Source organism: Acinonyx jubatus, chromosome E4, assembly GCF_027475565.1.
Source record: "Acinonyx jubatus isolate Ajub_Pintada_27869175 chromosome E4, VMU_Ajub_asm_v1.0, whole genome shotgun sequence".
Lineage (NCBI taxonomy): Eukaryota > Metazoa > Chordata > Mammalia > Carnivora > Felidae > Acinonyx > Acinonyx jubatus.
In genome coordinates, this window is record NC_069395.1 from 18,391,660 (window position 1) to 18,413,372 (window position 21,713).

General features: G+C 34.8%; 1 protein-coding gene across 3 annotated transcripts in view; it reads right to left on the minus strand.

Annotated features, from left to right (window-relative positions):
- Window positions 1-16,088: 16,088 nt before the first annotated feature.
- Window positions 16,089-21,713, minus strand: part of BRINP3 (BMP/retinoic acid inducible neural specific 3) — a 412,309-nt gene continuing 406,684 nt past the window's right edge. For 2 of the 3 annotated variants that reach the window (XM_027074958.2, XM_027074959.2), the window contains exon 8: window positions 16,090-20,080. In XM_027074958.2, coding sequence (XP_026930759.1) covers window positions 18,964-20,080 — 1,117 coding nt within the window. In that variant the 3' untranslated portion in view covers window positions 16,090-18,963. Of the gene's footprint in view, window positions 20,081-21,713 lie in introns of all 3 variants that reach the window. The other variant, XM_027074960.2, reaches the window with a different exon arrangement.

Here is a 21,713-nt window from a genome sequence, read left to right on the forward strand (position 1 = left end):
TCACATAGTAGAAGGAATGAGGGAGCTCTCTAAGGTCTCTTTTATAAAAACACTAATCCCATTCATGAGAGCTCCACCGTTATGACCCAATCACCCCAAAGGCCACACCTCCAAATACCATCACATTGGCAATTAGGTTTCAACATATAAATTTTGAAGGACACAAACTTTCAATCTATAGCAATAAAAAATTGCTAGTTTTGGAAAACCAGAACTAAAAATAGGTACTACCATGTTAATGCTTCTTATTAGGAGTAACATGTTTCAGAAATGTTAACACGGAAAACAAACATTTAAAAGAGGAAATAGGGGCACCTGGCTGGCTCAGCTGGTATAGCATGTGACTCTTGATTTCAGGGTTGTAAGTTTGAGCCCCACATTGGGTGTAGAGATTACTTAAAAATAAAATCTTTAAAAAAATAAAAGAGGAAATAGACTGATTAGGGCAGGTGTGCTTCAGGATGGTTTGGAGAACTATGGATGAATCATGATTCTGGAGCTCCCCTTTCTTTAGAACCCATATAGGCAACTTTACTTTTATTGAGACATTCTACCTTTGTAAATGGCAAGGCAATTGAAAAGCTTACAGCCTTCTTTTACATTGACCTATTTATTTTTTGGTTTTTGAGAGAGAGAGAGAGAGCATGAGTGGGGGCAGAGAGAGTGGGAGAAAGAGAATCATAAGCAGGCTCTATGCCCTGCATGGAGCCCAAAACAGGGCTGGATCTCATGACCGTGATATCATAACCTGAGTTGAAATCAAGAGTTGATTGCTTAACCAACTGAGCCGCCTAGGCACCACTACATTAATCTCTTTTGAGGACCTTTTTTTTGTAAAAAAAAAAAAAATTCAGAATACACTGGTGAATCTGTTATGTGTTGATTTTAAAGGTTCAGCTTTTTGAAAGATATCTCTAAATTTTACATATACTTTTTGGTAATCCCTGTAACGAACATGACTAAAATAAATTTTCAAGAATTTGGTTTATTATACAAAGTGAATTAATCTGATGAATCATTCTTTGTATATTCTTTTTATTCCACCAGTCATTACGGTACAATTATGGTTTTAGCAATTGCTCTATTGGCAAATTTAACTGTGGCTGTGTTACTGCAAATGCCAAAATATATCTAATTGTGCACAGAAAGTCTTGCCAGTGGAAAATGGCATTAATTTTTCAATCTCACTGAACAACTGAGTAAACCACTGTGTTTATCAGTCTTAAAAAAATGTTATATTTTCTTTAAAAAAAAAAACTTATATTACCCCAACCCATCCAGTTGATTCACAACGGCCTAGAGTAAACTATGTATTCAGTATGATTTCTGATATTAATGATAATGAGAGTAATAAAGTCAGTTGAAGTGGAAACAGTATGTAATTTTATATGTATCAACAGTTTGACATAACTGACATCAACATTAATTAATAAAATTAATGATTCATTAAATGAAATCAAATATCAAAGAAACATGTTTTTATATAGCAGGGTACAATGAACATATGCTCAACCATATTAAAAGAGTTTAGGATCACTTAAATAAATAACTTTCTACAAGTCTACCTATTCAGTTTTAATTTACATCTCAAGAAAGTAAACATAATGATAAGAAACATTCAACTATATGGGTATTGAAATAAAATAAAGGCAAATTTACAAGATGGCCTTTTGAAAATGTATGTATGGAACACTTGGCATCTGACCAAGTGCTCTAGCGAAGAGACTAAAATTTGCAATAACTTATACAAGATTTCTATTTTTATCTCACATGATAATGAGGAAATAGGTAGCTAGACCAGGGATAACGGGTAGCTGTTCCATTGTCATCTCTTTTACTTCTGCATTCATGGCTATTTCAGGCCCTGATCTAAGTTTTGTATCCCAGCAAGTGCAGAAGGAAGAAAAGTACAAGGACTATTTAACCGCATTCTTATTAAGAGGCTGCAAAGTCAGATCCCAAGGCCTCAGCAGATTCCAAAGATATCTCCTTTAGAAGGCTCCCATGCTTGGGACCAATGCACCACTGCCACCATCTTGAAATTCTTAATAATTTTTAACAAGATCCCTGCATTTTTGTTCTTCATTGAACCCTGCAAATTATGTATCTGACCCTGAGAGAATGACTCAAGTACACATTCTTTCTTTTCACCTCTTATTTGCCAGAATGTGGCTATGTGACCACAAATTATTCTAAGAAAACTAAGGAATGTAATATCTTGCTGGTAGCTAATGCCAGCTAAAACTCAGGAGTTCTAATATTAAAAGAAGAAAATAAAGAATGTTACTTATAACCAGTGTATGTAGCCACATGCCCATGTTTTCCCTTGTTTATTCCCAGAACCTAGCAATACTATAGGCACATGGTTGGTGTTTAACATGCTTTTTGTTGTTGGTAGCTCAATGAATATATGGTTCAATAACTGAGTAAATGGAGGTAAAGCAAACTAAAATCTTTCCATTTTAGGTAGATGCATGTCATCAAAGCCATTAGGAAAATGAGACCATCCCAAAGTAGTAATATTTAATGCTAAGTACACATTTCCAAAGATTAGAAAATACACAAAATCCTTGATACACAATAGGCAAAATTAGGTTAGTAGTAGTCCTGTGGAGTTCTATTTTCATAAGTATAAATCATATTTGATCAAACCATATGTTCAGAGGTACAAAAATCTCATGTTCTCTAATCGCTGAGTGTATCAAATGACTCTTGGAAAATAGTCTTAATTCAGGCATAGTTTGGTATCATAACTTCCTTTTTGTAACCACTAAGAGTAATACATTAAAAAAAAAAAAGAAAGAGTGTTAGGACAATTTCATGTGATGCTAGGTACCCAAATGATAGGCTGATGTTTGTGAAAGTGACATAAACACAAAAATTATAGCAACATCTAGTCCTCTAGTAGAGAGCAAAACAAGCTTATTGCCAAAATAATCACTATGTTTTATATGTTATTACAACAGCCTAAGATAACTGATGGTCATTTTGATTACTTGCTATCTTTGTATAAGGAATTTAGAAAAAGCTCAATCAAAAGAATAACAACAAAACAGTTTGAGGCCATAAAAGGGATGTTAAGGTTTGTATATTTGGAAAATATTCTTATAAAAACCTAAAAACATTTTTATATTTTGTACATTGTAAATTTTTTGCCATTTCTATAAAAACACATAACATTCAATTAGAGGATGCATTGGAAAGAAAAAGTAATGCATAGAGTGTGTTACTGTAGTTTAATAAAAGCTAAACAATAATTTTAAGAAGATTTAAAATGGAATGACTCAAAAAAGAGAGAAATGAATTCTTCTCTTCCATAATGTATAGTATGGGTACATAGGGTCTGCTCAGAGTATTCATTTCAGAGTAATTAGGGGCTCTGCTGCCCTTGAAACATGGTTTTCCAGGCAGCTCCATTAATGACCATTCATAGGCAGGGAGGAAAGTAAGAGTGAGTCCAGGCTAAGTTTCTTTTTTCTTTTTTTTTTTTTAATTAAAAAAATAGTTTTATTTATTATTGAGAGAAAGAGAGAGAGAGAGAGAGAGTTTAAGAAGGAGAGGGGCAGAGAGAGGGAGACACAGCTGTCAGCACACAGCTGGACTTAGGGCCAAAACTTACAGACTGTGAGATCATGACCTGAGATGAAGTAGGACACTTAACCGCTTAACCCACTGAGCCCCCCAGGCGCCCCCAGGCTAATTTAAGCAAGTGAGGTGGGAGCTGCTGATAGGATTTTCATTCACGTTTCACCAGTTGAAAATTTAGACATAATCACACTTACCTAAAAGTGAGGCAAAGAAATGCTGTCTACCTAGGAAGGTTTGTATTTAGGGAAAAGTAGATTAATTTGAGGTGATAAACAAGAATTGTAGCAACACCTCATTTAAGAATTGAGATTTCGGAGGCGCCTGGGTGGCTCAGTCGGTTAAGCAGCCGGCTTCGGCTCTGGTCATGATCTCGTGGTCCGTGAGTTTGAGCCCCGCGTCGGGCTCTGGACTGACAGCTCACAGCCTGGAGCGTGTTTCAGATTCTGTGTCTCCCTCTCTCTCTATTCCTCCCCTGCTCGTGCTCTCTCTCTGTCTCAAAAATAAATAAACGTTAAAAAAAAAAAAGAATTGAGATTTTTGTTTGAAAATTATTTATACTTAGGAAATTTTGAGCAATAGACTGAATGTCTTAATGGACTTATGTCTACACAGCTTTTACTTAGAATAGATTTAGATTTATGGAATAATGGTGAAGACAGTGTTCCCATATATTCCAACCCCAGTTTCCCCCACTATGAAGACTTTATATTAGTATGGTACTTTGCTACAATGAATAAATATTGTAACATTATTATTAACTAAAGTTTGTATTCTATTCAGATTTCCTCAATTTTTACCTAATGCCTTTTTTTCATTGCTGGTATGTAAGAAAGAACTGACAGTGTTAACTTTGTATCCTTGCTTTGTTAGTGGCTAAGGCCTAGCCACAGTAACAGCTCTGTGGCCATGAGCACATCCGAGCGCCCAGATCTTGATTACTAATGCTTTTCTCCAGTAAAAGGAAAGGGAGCTGCTTGGAGAAATGGCTAACTCTAGGACGAGGATAGGAAATATATGTGAGCTGAAAGCATCATGTAGTGATAGAGAGTAAAAAGGTGCTCAAAAAACATAAACAAAATCACCATGACACTGACAGGCCAAAGGCATGCAGAAGTCACCTTAAAGAACTTTCATAGCCAAAGCTGAGGGTAAAATAAGTAATGGCAGGTTATAAGGCAAAGTATAAAATAAATATTGATGATTCCATACTGACCTAAAGAGATGAGGGACAAGAGACTTTTCTCCCATGCAGAATTTCAGTTAGGTTTTGTAGCTCCTGTATTCTCAAGGAGGTTGAGCATAATTACCCACTCAAATGTGTGGTGAAGAAAGTAACTTCCTTTCAAAGAGTATAATAAGGAAAGGGGGAAATAGTAAGTTTACAGTGCACAACTCTTACAAACACTACTTCATCTAGATCATCAGGGCTGACATCAACACCAATAATTCAAATGGATAGTTTGTACCCTTTATATGATGTAATAAATGCCAATGCATGGCTTTTTCCCAAAAGTACAGAGCCCCAGTCTAATCATGTTAAGAACATGTACTCCACTGTTGCTGGATGGAGTATTCTATAAATGTTGATTGGAACAACTTGATTGATAGTTCTGCTCAGGTCAACTATATTTTTATTAATCTTCTGTCTGCTTGATCTATTAATTACTTGGAGAGAGATGTTGAAGTCTCAAACTATAATAGGAGATTTGTCTAGTGCTTTTAGTGCTATCAGTTGTTGCCCTATGTATTTTAATACTCTGCTCTCAGGTACATACATGCTAAAGCTGTTATGTCTTCTTGAAATTGACCACTTTTTCATTACACAATGCCCATCTTTACCTTTGATAATTTTCCTCCTTCTGAAACTTGTTTCATCAGTGATTATAGTTACTTCAGCTTTCTTTTGATTAGTGTTAGGATGGTATATCGTTTTTCATTCCTTTATTTTCAAGCTATCTGAATTTCTATATTTAAAATGGTTTCTTTTGGATAACGTCTTGTTTAATTGATTAGGACAATCTGACATTTAATTGGTGTGTTGAGACTATTCACTCTCTTATTGTTGATATACTTGTAGTTATACCTACTATGTTTCTAATCATTTTATATTAAGTGAATTCTTATTTCTGTTTTATTTTTCTGTCTGTTTCTGCCTTCTCTGGTTAATTGATAACTTTGTTATTATCTTTTATCTCCTTTCTTAACATATCAGTTATATAGTTTTAAAAAATATATGTATAGTGGTTGTTCTAAAATGAGTAATATATAGGTATATATGTATACCTATATATTATATGTACAGGTATGTATAGGTATATATGTATGTATAGGTATATATGTACAGGTATGTAGAGGTATATATGTATGTAGAGGTATATATATAGAGGTATATATGTATACCTATATATTACATATATATACATACACATATGTATATTTATATACACATATACAAATATGTGTATATATATACACATATACACACATGTATATATGTGTAAGTGTGTATATGTATGTGTATATATGTGTGTGTACATGTGTATATGTGTATATGTATATATGTGTGTGTATATATTATATAATACATATATATGTAATATATATATTATATATATTAATATATATACATATTTAACTGTCTTAATTCCAAGTTCAAACAACACTATACAACATCATGTTAATTCAGGTAACTTGTAACAGAGTATTTCCAATACCTTTCTCTGATCTCTTAAGACATTGATCTCATTTATTCACTTACATATGTGCTATAATTATCTATTAAATTGTTGCTTTTTAGAATTTAAGCAGTTATTTTTAAATCAACTAACACGAAAAATAAATTATTAACCTACATTTTTTTTTTATCAATGCTTTTCTTTCTTTACACAGATCAAATTTCTGACCAATATAATTTTCTTTCTCCCTGAAGAACTTGTTAAAAAATTTTTTTGTTAAAAAGGTCAAATTTGCTAGTAATTAGTTCTCTCATTTTTTGGGGGGGATTATAAAGGAATAGACTTTAGACATTTTAAGGAAAAATATAACTGGGCATAACATTCTGAGTTTGTCTTGTTTTTGTTTTTGTTTTCTCTCAGAACTTAAATATTTTATTCCTCTTTCTTCTTGCTGGCATGGTTTGAGACTAGAAGTTTAATTAATTCTTATTCTTCTTTGATTAAAGTTACCCCCCCCCCCCCCGTCTGCTTTCAAGATTTTATCTTTGTCTGGTTTTCTGTGACTCAAATATGACTAGTCTAGGGTTAGAATTTTTGATATTTATCCTATTTAGGATTTTTTGAGCTTCCAGAATCTGTGGTTTGTTGTCTATTGTTGGTTTTGGTGAGTTCTTTGTCATACCTGCTTCAAATATTTTGTTCAAAAGTTCCTGATTCTTCTGTTATTATGATTATCTGTATGTTACAGCTCTTGAAATTGTTCCATAGCTGCATTAGCTGGATAAGGCTGCCCTAAGAAAGTACCGCCAACTTGGTGGCTTACAGAAGAGAAATTTATTTTCTTACAATTCTGGAAGCTAAAAGTTAAGGTGACTGTAGGATTGGTTTCTTCTGTGGCCTCTCTGATTGCCTAGGAGGTAGCTGTCTTCTCCCTGTGTCCTCACAAGGTCTTCACTCTGTGTGTCTGTGTCCTAATCTCTCTCTTTTGTTTTAAGTTTATTTATTTATTTTGAGAGAGAAAGACAGAGAGTGAGAGAAGGAGGGGCAGAGAGAGAAGGAGAGAGAGAATCTCAAATAGGCTGTGCACTTTCAGTGTCAAGCCCGATGTGGGGCTCGAACTGATGAACCCTGAGATCATGACCTGAGCAGAAACCAAGGGTCCAACGCCTAACAGACTGAGCCACCTAGGCACCCTGTGTCTTAATCTCTGATACGGACATCAATTATATTGGATTAGGCCCCATACTAGTGATCCTCTGTTTTAGTTTAACCTCTTTAAAGACCCTATCTCCAAAGTCAATCACATTCTAAGGTACTGTTGATTAGGGCATCAACCTATAAACTTTGGGAGCACACAGTTCAGTTTTTGGATGTTCAGATGTGTTTTTATTTATTTTTTCATTCATTTTTTTTCTCTTTGCTTTTCAGTTTGGGACATTTCTATTAATGCATCTTCAAACCCATGGATTCTTTGATTCTTTCTTCAACTGGATACAGTCTACCAAAAAACTGATCAATTACATTTTTCATTTCTGTTAGGGTGTTTTCATTTCAACCATTCACCGTTGGTACTTTACTAGAATTTCTGTCTCTTTGCTTATATTACCAATATGTTCTTGCCTTTTGTCTACTTTCTCCAGTAGAATTTTTAACATGTTAATCATAGCTCTTTTAAATTCCCAGTTAAAAAATCCAGTATCTTTCTTTTTTTCCCTTTGGAATGCCTTGTAATTTGTTCTTGAAATGTAGACACATTGTATCGGGTAATTGGAATTGAGGTAAATGTGCCTTAGTGACAAGTGATGATGTTAGTCTGGATGGCAGTTGGGCTATTTTTAAAGCCTTCTGTACTTACAGATGCCCGGACTTTAGTTCTCTTGTTTTTGTCTCCCATGTTCAGTTGGTTCTTAGTTCTCACTCCCTCTTGGAAAGAGTCTGCTGTTTCAGCTGTGATCCACAGTTACTGTATTGGAACCCTATTGCTATCATGGTAAGGCATCAGGGCAAGAGAGAATGCATTCTATAATCTTTTGATTAAATAGTAGTCTCTTAGTGGACCTCTGCCTCTCACTGTGACCAAGTGTTTTTTCTCTAGTGGTATTCCTACCTTGTCACCCTTTTCACAAGACAAGTGGGCTAGTGAGACCAAAATAAGCAGAATGCCCTTCCATAATGTGGTATAAACTCTGGCAAAGGTTTTCTCCTGAAGAGTAATCCTTTCTTAAGGAGAAATCTCTGGGCATATTTCACAATAATTCTCTTCCTCTCGTTCTGTCAGACCTATGTAGTCATTCTTTTTGATCTTCACCATGAAAATCTATTGGTGTTCCTAAAGGTAAAATTCACAAAGGGCGTGGGTAGTGGAGAGGCTAAGAATGGCCCCCAGGAGATTGTTAATTTTGTGCCGGACCAAAATCAGCTTTCAGCAATTCATAAAATTACCATGTAGGTGTTCCCATCAGTTTATGGAGCCAGCAGCTTCTGTTCCAGAGAGGCATATCTTGGCTTTTATTCTCTGGGTTCATTTGTTTCTCCAGACTTTGAGGTTGTGGTTTGATCTGCAAATTCAAGTTCTTTAGTTCTCTAATTGGTTCAATAAGTCATTGATTTTCAGGTAGTTTAGTTTTTCTTACTGTATGAAGAGGAGTGATGACTTCCAAGCTCTTTCTATGTCACCATTGAGTCTGAAGGCCAGTTATGATGTTTTATTTTGTATATTTAACACATTATATTTTATTGTATATCATTTTGCTATTGACATATACAATTTATTAAAGAACATATTTAATTGAGAGGATATTGCGTGATTTTATTTTTAAAAAGTTTAGAAAATTCCATCGGCTTTCTGCATGAAACTAGATGTTTATTATAGTCAAGTTAAATTATATAAAGTAAACAAGATGAAAACCCAGACTAGAAAATTAAATTTCTGAATTGTGATTAATTTTGTGACTATACTTCCACTATCCCTTTCATTACAGATACAAAAGTAAAAGAGTAAAAGATCTCTTGACCCTACCTTTTTCTTATTTATTTATTTATTTATTTATTTATTTATTTATTTATTTTTAACATACTCAGGTCCTTAAGAGAAGTGATCACATTAAAAATCTTTGTACAATCGATACGTAGCACTGTCTATGACACATATAGTAAATTTTTATTTGGTAAATGAATAAGTGATTGAGTAAATACTGATAGAAATGGGATAACTTAAATATAGGAAAAAATAAATGATAAACAATAATCTGGAAAATGAATGATCAGGGCTTTGAAACTGTATATTAATCTAAATTAATTTTAAATCAATTAAATTTGAATAAGGAAGACATGTTACAATTTTTTTAAATTAAAAACAAGCACGTAATTTATAAATTTAAGTTTATGCTATTAAAATTTGTAACAATATTTCTAGAAAAAAAATCACAGATAGTACTAAGGCAAAATAGATAGTACAAACATGCATGTTTTTTTCCTCCTTATTTTCTTTTTTTAATCCAGCCCAATATTAAATAATGAATTTGGTGATTTTCCACCAAATATGTTTTATCAAAATAATTAATTATATTAGCTCTGTTGTATGAAAATCAAGGAAGTGAATTTTCTTGAGAGAGTTACTCATTTTCCAATCTTTTCTTTTTGTGTCAGGTAGCATAGATGTCTTGCTAAGGGAAGGTCATCTAAATTTATATCTGAATAACCGCTTTAATCATCACCCTTTATTACATACATATTAAAAGATGATGTATCTCAGGTAAATGATACCAAGCTCTAGCAGTGGAATCAGCCATATTTTGCTGATACAATGATGCTGATACATATTTTGCTGATACAATGATCAATGAAGACTATTTAAAGGATTGAATGATCATGTTTAAATTTAAACAAAAACATAGTAAATTGCTCATTGTGTACTGTTCACTCTTAAGTCTACTGATTTCAAATTTAGTATAATATAAGGAATGCACAAGGTTAAAATATTTATTAACGTCAATCTTTCAAGGAATTTTTGTAGAATCTTTCAATTCAGAACAACCTATCCATATCAGTTATTCATAGAACCACCAGTTATTGAACTTAAAAAAATGTGCTGGGTAATAAAGACATTGATTTCCACATTGTCAATAACTGTAAATATTAAAAAATATGAGTATGTACAGCTTTTGCTTTCTAAAAATCTACAATCTAGGGTCACCTGGGTGGCTCATTGATTGAGCATCTGACTTTGGCTCAGGTCATGATCTTGCGGTTCCTGAGTTAAAGCCCCACATCAGGCTTGGTGCTATCAGCCTGTCAGTGCAGAACCCACTTTGCATCTCCTCTCCTCCTCTCTGTCCCTCCCCAGTTTGTACTCTTTCCAAATAAATAAATATTCAAAAAAATAAAAATAAAAATCTACCATATAATAGGGATATAAAAATTAGTACAGTAAAATATCAAAAAAAAATGTGTATTTTTACCTAGTTGCAATTGGAGTATAAAAGGAAATAATCCATCTTACCAATGGAAAGAGGAAAAATAAATTCAAATATGAGATAATTTTTTTATCTGACTCATGAATGAGAATTATTATTACTTTGCTTTTTAGAAGATAATCAATGGTAAAGGGTGGAAGAATGTTGCAGACAGAAGTCAGGAGGCTGCATAAGAAAAAGCCTGGAGGCATGAAAGAACATGTCACACACACATGTATATGTAGATTCTGGTTTGACATGAAATAAATACTTTGAAAGAAGAGGATAGGGAAATAGCTAGGAGCTAGATTAAGAAAGGAATTACATGCCAAATAGAGTTAGATCCCTATCCGGTAGAGAGTTGTGTAACATTAACATTTTAAAAGATTTATAATGTAAAAGTTCATGCTGGTGACTAGACAAAAGATGGATTGGAAAAGTATCAAGAGGAATTAGAAGAAGATGAATTGTAGACTTGCATCAATACAGCAGACTCAGCAATTTGAGGGGATAAAAAGATCCTTAACAAACATTTAAAACTGACAAATTAAATAAACAATATCCAACTGTCCTTTTAAGCAGAGGTAACAAGTAAGAAAGCAAGAGAAATTGTCAAAGTCCACAAATTAAACATAAATTGAAACACAGAGGCTGCTATGAACCCTGGGATCAAGGAGGAAGTGTAGAGGTAGGATAATGAGGAGCAGTTGGTGAGCAAGTAGAGTCATGCTAATCAGTTGGTTCAGATTTTAACCATCGTACAACATAGTTAAAACCATAAAAGTATTTATTTTTTTTTATTTTTTTTAAAAGAAAATTTTTTTTAACGTTTATTTATTTTTGAGACAGAGAGAGACAGAGCATGAACGGGGGAGGGTCAGAGAGAGGGAGACACAGGATCTGAAACAGGCTCCAGGCTCTGAGCTGTCAGCACAGAGCTCGACGCGGGGCTCGAACTCACGGACCGCGAGATCATGACCTGAGCCGAAGTCGGCCGCTTAACTGACTGAGCCACCCAGGCGCCCCAACCATAAAAGTATTTAAATAAAGATAATGAAAATATTCAAACAAAATCTTATAAAATGTAGATAAGAAAAAGTTTAATCAAGGTAACAGATAGTCTCCCACCTAGAAAAAGTGAATTCATAGGTCAGGCTGCTAACGGAAAACAGCAAGAATGAGGGTCACAGGTTGGAGCTGCACTGTCAAAACAGTATCCATTGACTACTTGTGAGCCCTAGAAATGTGGCTAGACCAAAATGAGATGTAAATGTAAAATATATGTCAAGTTCCCAAGAGATGATACCAAAAAATGATACAAATATCCCACTGATAATAGTTTCTTGTCAATTACACTTGAAAGTATAGTATCTTAGATACACTAGTTTAATTAAAATATGTTAAAATTTCTGTTTCCTTCTACTTTTTTAATGTATATTTATTTACTTAGTTTGAGAGACAGAAGAAGGAACAGAGAGAGAGAGAGAGACAGAGAGAGAGAGGACACCAAGCAGGCTCCCTGGCACCAGCATAGCGCCTGACATAGGGCTCAAACTCATGAACCTTGAGATTGTGAGCTGAGCTGAAATCAAGAGTCAGAAGCGTTAATGGACTGAGCCACCCAGCTCCCCCTCTTTTCTTCTACTTTTTAAAAAATAGATGGCTATAAAAAATGTCAAATTACATGCATTCCTTGCATTTGGGACTCAACTTATCTTTCTATTGGACAGCTCTGCCCTAGGGGATGACCTTTTAGCACTAAGATCTCCCAGTTAGTAACTACATTATTTTTTGTTTATATTGTTAACTTCCTAGGACACTAGAATTTAATTTGGTTTTTGCTTTTGCTTTAAAATATAAATTTGATTAATGAATCTCCTTTTCCAAATAGAAAATCAAATGCTCCAGCCAGTATGACCACCTTCCCCTTAAAATGACAATTTTATCATAAATGCCATTTTCACACCTTCTATATTTCTTGATATTACATTTTTTTCCACCACTTATACATTCTAATGTCTTTTGATAGAAGTTCCCACTGATTGGTCTTATTTTCTTATTGATTTGTTTGTTCAAAACCATTAGTTTCTCCAAACACGTTTCAAATTTTGTGTTATGTTTATATTAATAAAACATTCCATTAAATCTTATTTAACTGGAAGTAAACTTAAACATTATTTTGGAATGAAGTTTACATCTTTTATAAGAAATTTAGTGTAATTTTCTTTCTTTCTTTTTTTTAATCAAAGATTTTGTTTACTTTTTTTAATGTTTACTTATTCTTGAGAGAGAGAAAGAGAGAGAGACAGAGAGAGAGAGAGAGAGAGAGAGAGAGAGACCGGGGTTGTGGGGGGGTGAGGGGTAGAGAGAAGAGGGAAACACAGAATCTGAATCAGGCTCCAGGCTCTGAGCTGTCAGTGCAGAGCCCAACACAGGGCTTGAAACCCAGAAATGGTGAGATCATGACCTGAGTTGAAGTCAGATGCTTAACTGACTGAGCCACCCAGGAGTCCCGCTGATAGCATTATATGTATTTCCCAGACCATCAGTTTTATTTGTATTTTTCTTGACAATATTGTAAATTTTTATTTCTTATATTTAACTAGTTAAGCTTCTGTCTTTTACATTATAGTTTCTTCTTATGCATTAAGACTTTTTCAATCTATGTTAAGAAAAATATCCAATTATATTAGAAATTAGGGTCTAATAGCTCATTTTTGCTATAAAAAATAAAAACCATTTTTGTTCCCATTACACACTCATAATTGTAGGTTTAGTTAAAAGCATTTTAAACATTTATTATTCTTATTTTCATAATATTTTATGTTAATTACCCTAGATCTCTTAAACACTAAGTATAAAATCTACATAGCTGAGAGCATATTCACTCTACGGAGGAATTTTTACTAATTTTTCCCTTACTTTCATGATTTGAAATTGGTGTATTTTTAAAGAATCTGCCCACATTACTATAAATGAACAAACAAAACTATATTTTTGATTAAAAAATCAAGAATATATGGGATGCTTTTTCAAATGCTTTGTGTAAATTATGAAGTTGATTTCAGTTTTCTGTTGTATATAGTTAATTTTTAAATGCATTACTGTTGACATTTTGAATGTCATGTTCTGTATTATGGCTACAAATCTTTTTTCTGAGCCCTTTTTTTTTCTTTCTCCTATTTGTTCGTCATTGCACTTTTGAAGATCCTTTCAGGACTTTTTTACACCCATTGTAATGTTGGTTAGAGGGAGAGGCAGGTCAGGTCACTACCTTACCTCGAAATCTTTGTATTCACTATATATACCCTCAGAACAGTGCTTTACTCATGTAAGTACTGCATAGGTATTTAATTCATCAAATAGAATATGGGATAGTTATTATGTGATAGCTATACTCCACAATCACAGAATGATATAGTACCAGTCATTAAATAGTCTGCCAGCAGAGGAGATAATTTCAAATGTGGGATGTTTGCTTCAGATTGAATTTCATTTACGTGTGCTAACTTACCACAATTGACGGCATGTCGTCAATATCAAATGATTTGATGTGGGTATACCAATTCATCAGTCACTCATGATTCATTAAAATGGGTAATGTTAAAGATAATGGAGATGTTGGTAAAAATTTCCACCTAACATAGATTTACCAATGATTGGAATATTATGGAGTGATTGAATTATGATTTCTATTTCTATGTCCAGGAAAGCCCGCAGGTAGAAATATAAATCTGATCATGTTGGTGGAGGAGAGGAAAGTGGAGTCAATAGCAGCAGAATAGTAGTGCAGTGAATGGGCATGGCAAAATAGAAGCTGTCAGATGTCAAAACTTCAGCTGATTGCACAATTATCGCCTAAGAACACCACAAGTTTACCATCTGTGACTCTGGTTTCAAATTATAAACACCATACTTATGACCAAAGGGAAAATGCAGTTTTGCTCAAGGATCATCATTCTAATTAAATGATCTAGGCACCATATCAGAATGAAATTGCTATTACAGTTTCTCTGAGCTGGATTTATTTAAATTTTTTTTTCAAGTGCATCGATTTGAGAGACCTATGTGTAGCTTTTTAAAACCTTAAGCAAAGTCTATTGCTTAAAATTAAGTTGTGTGTTCTACCAGGTTTCCAAAATTTCAACTTTCCTTTCAGTTGAATTTCTATATTTGGTAAGCTCCATTTTAGCAAATACACATAGTTTTATTTTGTTCTCAAATTGTTGTAAATGGTGAATAAATTTTAGGTCTGTTTATACAAAGGGGTCATCAATATCCTCATAAAAAAATAGGGGGATCATTCACAAAGAAGAAACATAAACTATTAGAGAGCAGTACCTGGTCCTGGTTCCTCCAAAATATTTTTTCCTATTTTGACAAGAATCACCAAAAAAAGGAGAGAGAAAATTAATTTTCTTGCATTATTTACATGCAATTAGAGAAGACCATTAGCTACTTTAGTTTATTTTGTATTTATTTTTTTCTGACACTGATCGTTTGACTATTGATGCAACTTGCTAAAACTCAATTTGACAGAAATTCCAGGGATAAGGAGGCAAGTCAAATTAAGATAGTCATCAAAATAACTATAGCACTAAGAGATGTTTCTGGAGGAAATGTATTCTCAGTAAGTTTCTGATTTTCAGAATTTCAAGTTTCAGAAAATTTATTAAATTCAATTACAGTAAAACCTTGGACTGTGAGTACCTTGTTCTGCAAGTGTTCCACAAAACGAGCATACATTTCTAATACATTTTAACTTGATAAAAGAGCAATGTCTTGCAATATGAGTAGTACCTGATGTTGAGTGCCACATGATCACAGCTGAGCCAATGGTTCTTGAAATTTGCTTTAATATACAGGCGCTTTGGATTACAAGCATGTTTCTGGAACAAATTATGCTTGCAAACCAAGGTTTTATTTTAGTCCTTAATTTAGAGACCTAAAGTAGAAATACTGAAAAAGAAATAAAATATCCCATCGTTTATTTTCATTTTATTGTTATTTTTTTCAGTTTACTTATTTATTGTGAGGGAGAAATAGCACGAGTGGGGTAGGGGCGAGAGAGAGAGAGAGAGAGAGAGAGAGAGAGAGAATTCCAAGCAGGCTCCATGCTGTCAGTGCATAGACCGATGCAGGACTTGAACTCACAAACCATTAGAACATGACCTGAGACAAGATCAAGAGTCAGATGCTCAACCTACTAAGCTACCCAGGCACCCCACCCACCTTTTAAGATATGCTTTTGCATATACACCTCCTGATATTTTGCTCTGGATAGATTTTGACAATAAAGCTATATTTATTTTTTTTTCAAATTCCTAAAGTAATAATGAGCAAAAATGTTGCATATAAGTTAATTCAGGAAAAATGAAATGTTTACAGGCTATTTCCCCATACACTGGCAAACACATTTTGTATTAAACTAGATTATATTTTCTATTGCTTACTGGACACTCTCTAATAGCTGGTAACACATGAGAAATAGAAATATAAAAATGTATGCTGATTATTTATCCCTTAACTCTGTAAAGCACTCTAGAATTTGCTTGATGTGTTTACTTATAGTGTATATGTTACCTTAGATAAAACATTCAGAGAAATGCATTCATATCACTTTTCCACCTTGAGGGGGAAAGCTGACTCAGAGATATAAAGAATTCACTGACAGTGTTACCAAGACTGTTGGAACTAAGATAATTTGATCATATCCAATGGGACTTTTGTGCCAACTCATACCAGACACAAGAGGTCCCAGGACTTAGTCTCGTTATGTACTTTCTTACCTGTGATTCTAGAATCTTCTCTCGCCTGAGCCAGCTACGTCAGAGTGAGCTGAGCCATAAGTCACATTACTGACAAATTTCCTTATGTTCCAAGGAGTGATTGCTGTTCAGAGTCCATTGGTGACCATGCATGTTGCTTGGTGGTTTCAGAGGCCAGATATCTGGGCCTCCAAGACTCTTCTGGAAAAAGTCCTAGTGGCAGTTCTTGACTTTACAGTGAATATATTTTGAAACACATTGTTTATATTTGATAAGATTGGTCATTCTGTAGATGATTGATGAGGGATGATAAATTCTTGTTTTATTTAATTGTTCAAATGTACTCTGAAAGTATGTGTTTTATAATGACTTAGACCTCAATTTTGTGATTGATTCTTATTTTGCCATAAGTCTTTGCATATAATGGGATTAAATACAGAAATAAGATGATTCATTTAAAGCTCAGTGATGCACTGGAAAGAAGATAGATTCATTGCAAAAGAGTCTATCTTGGAGTCTTGGTCTTTCAACTTCTTGGTTTGTGATCTTGAGGAATTTGACTAACAACACTGAGCCTGTTTTTTTGTTTTTTGTTTTTTTCTACCAAGAAAATGGGTATAATAATCCATAACCTAGTGGTTTTGTCAGAATCAAATGAAGAGAATGCCTGCTATGATACCAGAAATACGGCATTTATAGGTGTGTATTTTTTTTATTCAATAGCAGAAAAAATTAGGTGAAAAATGAAAGATAATCAGCTACTCAGATAACAATGGGTGGAAAAACACAAAAAACTTCCATGTTGTTCTGCCATCTTGGCTCCTTCTCAGTGGGTGGAAAAACAATGTCTTGCCTATGGTAAGTTAAATAAGCATTTGCTGTCTGAGCTGTTGTCTAAAATGCTTTGGAACCAAAAGCAAACAGCCCAAGAATCTAGAATGTCTGTGTAATGTTTGTGTCATCAGTCTTATCTTTTTAATTCATGTCATAGGTTCCTTTCTGTATGCCATGAGAAATACTCCATGAAATCAACAGGAAAGCTGGCCTGAACAGTGTTTCAATTATAAGAAATGTGTGTAGGGCACATGGGTGACTGAGTCAGTTAAGCAACCGACTTTGGCTCAGGTCATGATCTCACAGTTCATAGTTTAATTCCCTCGTTGGGCTATGTGCTGACAGCTCAGAGCCTGGAGCCTGCTTAGGATTCTGTGTATTCATCTCTCTGTGCCTCCCCCATTCGTGTTCTCACTTTCTCTCTTAAAAATAAACGAATGTTAAGAGAAAAAATTTAAAAAAAGAAATATTTATAAAATATTTAGACAAGTGCTGAGTGACAAATATCATAACCACACTACAGATACAGCTATATGTCTAACAAAAATTCAATTTAAATTACTAGAAAAAAGTACAAATTATATATCTAATATTATATCATGTGTAATATGGGAGGTCAACTTAAATTTCAAGCCAAAAATCTGAATGAAAATAGATTTTATATTGAAGGAGTTTAGTCTTCAAAATATACTGTAGTAATAGCAGTTTCTCTGAGAGAAAAACAAAATGTCTATTTACATTTGAATTACTTATTTGCTTCTTTATTTTATACCAACACATTACAACTTGTGAATTCTAGAAATGTTATTTTACTGACTTTGGTAAAGTGCTGGAATAACTAGGGTTTTCAGTACTTGAAATGAAAATGATTATTCAGAGTATGCTGATTATTGGTTATTAGAATTTAGAAAGAAAAGCAAGACCAAAGCATGTTGCTAAGGAAATAAAGGGTTTACTTTCTCCATGAGCTTCTAATCACACTGACTCTTTATGTTTGCCAGAATGTTCTCATATTTAGTTGGGAAATAGTCTATCTGTTTATTTTAATAATGATGGTGTCTCTAGGAATGATTTATAAGCACAGGTAATAAAGGTACCACTGCCATTCTGCTGTCGATCATGAAAATACAACTGAATACTAAACATTCTACCTAGTTGGGTTCTCTCTAAAGGCTATTGAAGGGGACCTTCAAATGTTAAAAAACTCTTGGTGAATTTTCCCCAGGTTCTAACAAGCTACATCAAAATAAAACTCATTTCATGGAAAAAAGGAATCCCACAGCACTTCTTTTTAATAACTGTTCAGCTACAAAATTTTATTGGTATCTTTTTATGTTTCCTCTAGAGGATGTAATGCACAAAAGCATTGCCACGGAACATATAAAATTACAAATGAAATTTATTGTAAAAAGTAGAATGTCTTCTAGACTGGTGTCAGTATTTATTTCATTCATAAACCAAAACTGCAGTATAATATATTCATTGTCAGCAAGTTCATGTGTGTAAATTGCCATCCAATGTTATTGACTGATATAAGACAGATATTGAAAAGACAATTTAAATGTACTCTTCCAAACATAAACTGTTCCACAAAAGCACTGTAAAAACTCCTTCAAGATTTTGGGTTGTGCTTGACATTTATGGTTAACTACATAATTTGGTCGTGTCATAATCCACCGTGTTTGGCAATTTGGCATTAAACGCCTGCAGAGCAGATTGGATCCTCACCACCTCACTGGTAGACAGCTTGAGTCTATGACGAAGCAAGCAAGAGAAAAGATCTAGACGACGCTGACCAGGTGGGGAGAGTTTATTTACACGGTCTCTTATCTCTAGAAGTTGCAAAAGTGCTGAGTCCTGGGATCCCTGAGTATAGGGGTAGTCCAGCTGCAAAATCAAGTCCCGAATTGCTTCAGGGTCAAAGTGCATGCTGTAACCAAACACTTGAATGTTATTGATTTTCATATAACCCAGGTTCCGGGAAGGGTCAATGAATTCCAGAGGTTCGTAGTAAATGCTCTCATTGCCATTGGGGCCGTTTGACTTGATGCGACTCCTCAGGTAGATGTGCACTGTCTCAAAAAATGTCTTCCACTTGTTCCCCAGAGTCAGCGACCAGTTGTAACACTGCAGTGGGAGGTCCAGCTTAGTCCGCTCCCAGTCTGGAAAGCTGTTTTCATTCACAGGCATAAACCAGCTCTCTGAGTGGCTGCCTCCGAAGGGATTGACGTAAACAGCCAACACTGGCTCCAGGGTGCTGTTTTTAGTTAAGCAAATCTGTAAGGAGAGACCCAAGATCATGTGGACCAGACTTGACTTGTACTTGTTGCTCTTCAAGGTGAGGAGCATCCGCTTGCGCCAGGAGGGGTCGAACCAACTATTGAGGCGCATGTCGTTGCTGATAAAAATGGCATGGACTTCTATTCGTCTGTCCGTTTTCTGCAACAGGTATTTCATCTCGAGGTCCTGCAGGTCGGTCTCGAAGCCGATGTAGTGATCGGTGGACTCGGCGACCTCCGGCTTGCAGAGCCCCTGGCTCAGCATGTAGCCGGTGTTGCAGGTGCCGCAGCGGGTGCGGTTGTCCGGGGCGCAGGTCAGGCAGGCCGAAGCGTCGCCCACCGTGCAGGGCAGGAACGCGGTGCACACCACCTGGTCGTTCGGACACGTGCACGAGTGCGTCTCTTCTGAAAAGCTGCCCAGGAGGCCGTTCTCGTTGCAGTAGAGAAAAGACTGGATGCGAGTGAGCCAGTAGGTTGAGGTTCTAGAAACACAAAACAGCACGGCTCCGTGTAAATACAAAGACATGTTCTTTGTGTACCGCAACAAAGTTAACCTTAGCTCTGAAAGCTTTATCGTTTCTTCAGGTTATTTCCAGTTACTTAACTGAGGTAAAAGAGCTATAGGGCTTATGGTTGAAAACGATACATATTTATATAACATTTATATATGTTATATATATTTATACTGTATAATTGTTTCCATTCTTCACTGCACAAGATTAGATCTAGAATAGCCCACGGGATACCTTCCAATGAGATTGCATGCCATTTCACTAGGGTACTCAGAGGCTGACTGTGAACATAATTGGGTCGGTTATTGTTTTGAAATGCTATCCAGCAACAGGAAATAAAAGTGATATTATCGTAAAATATCTACAGTAGAATTACAGCATATACATGAGGACGGCTCATTCATTCACTCTTAGCTTCATAAAGCACTGATGTGGTAGGCAGCTAAATAGAAAGTAAAATAAAAATGAAAGAAAAATAAACAACTCTAAAATGTCAATCAATGTATTTAAATCCCGGGGTGTTATCAACATTGACAGAACAAGTACCCACTGAGAGGGAAAATATTATTAAAACGTGTTTGGCTTTATTCTTACAGGCTGCTTAACAATATTGTTGAAAATATATCGTTAAAACCAACTACAAGTTGTTTTAATAAGAGTTAAGTGTGCCAGTTTGACGTGTTTGATTAGAATCATTAACATTTTTTTCTTCATGATGCAAATGTCAGATTTTGCTTTTCCCTGTTTTCCCACATTATTCAAACTCTTTTGGTGTGTTTAACATCTCAGTAAAATAACGAAGTGAAATGTGTGGCCCTGTCATCAGATAAGTCTTTGTTTTTATCATGCTGCTATCTCACGCTAGCCATATGATCAGGGAGAAGTTGAAGGGCGTCTATAACCTGTCGTTCTCTCACGTGAAGAGTGGGAATAGTCATGTCTCCCATATTGCATTCTTGGGAAAAATAGGCTCAGACGGTATGCTTGTGTTTCGAACATTGCACAGTGTATCTCTCTTTAATATTCTTATGCTTTTCTGGTGTTCGTTATTTACTACCTATGAGATTTTCAGCAAAATCTATTACACTCGATCCTTTATACCTGGATGCTGCTGCTGTTTAAAGAATTTGTTTATGGAGACGATTGGTAAAGCACAGGTATTAATCTGTGCAAATAATCAATAAAAACAATCTATTAAGATACTCAGAACAATATTTGAGCTATTTATATTACATAGTCATTTTTGGTCCCTGCCCAGCCTCCCCTTGCTGTGCAACACTTCCTTTTTTTCAGTGAGTTTTTCTTTGTTTTCCCAAATAAATTAAATGACTCCTTTCTTCCCTCTGATAACACTCACTTCTTTTTTTCATGGTACCTTTTTTTTTAATTTTAAATTTTATATTACTGGTACCTACTTGTCCGTACTCTATTTCCTCCATCAACTATAGTACCCAGCTTGCCAGAACCCTGTAGGCCTATTTATCAGTATACAGCACAGTACCAGGTAGCATTCTAGGAGATCACAGCCCGTTAACGTTTACGGAATCTTAAGTCAAATGCACAGATGAGTTAAAAGACATTTTCTTCGTAAGTGTAATTTTGA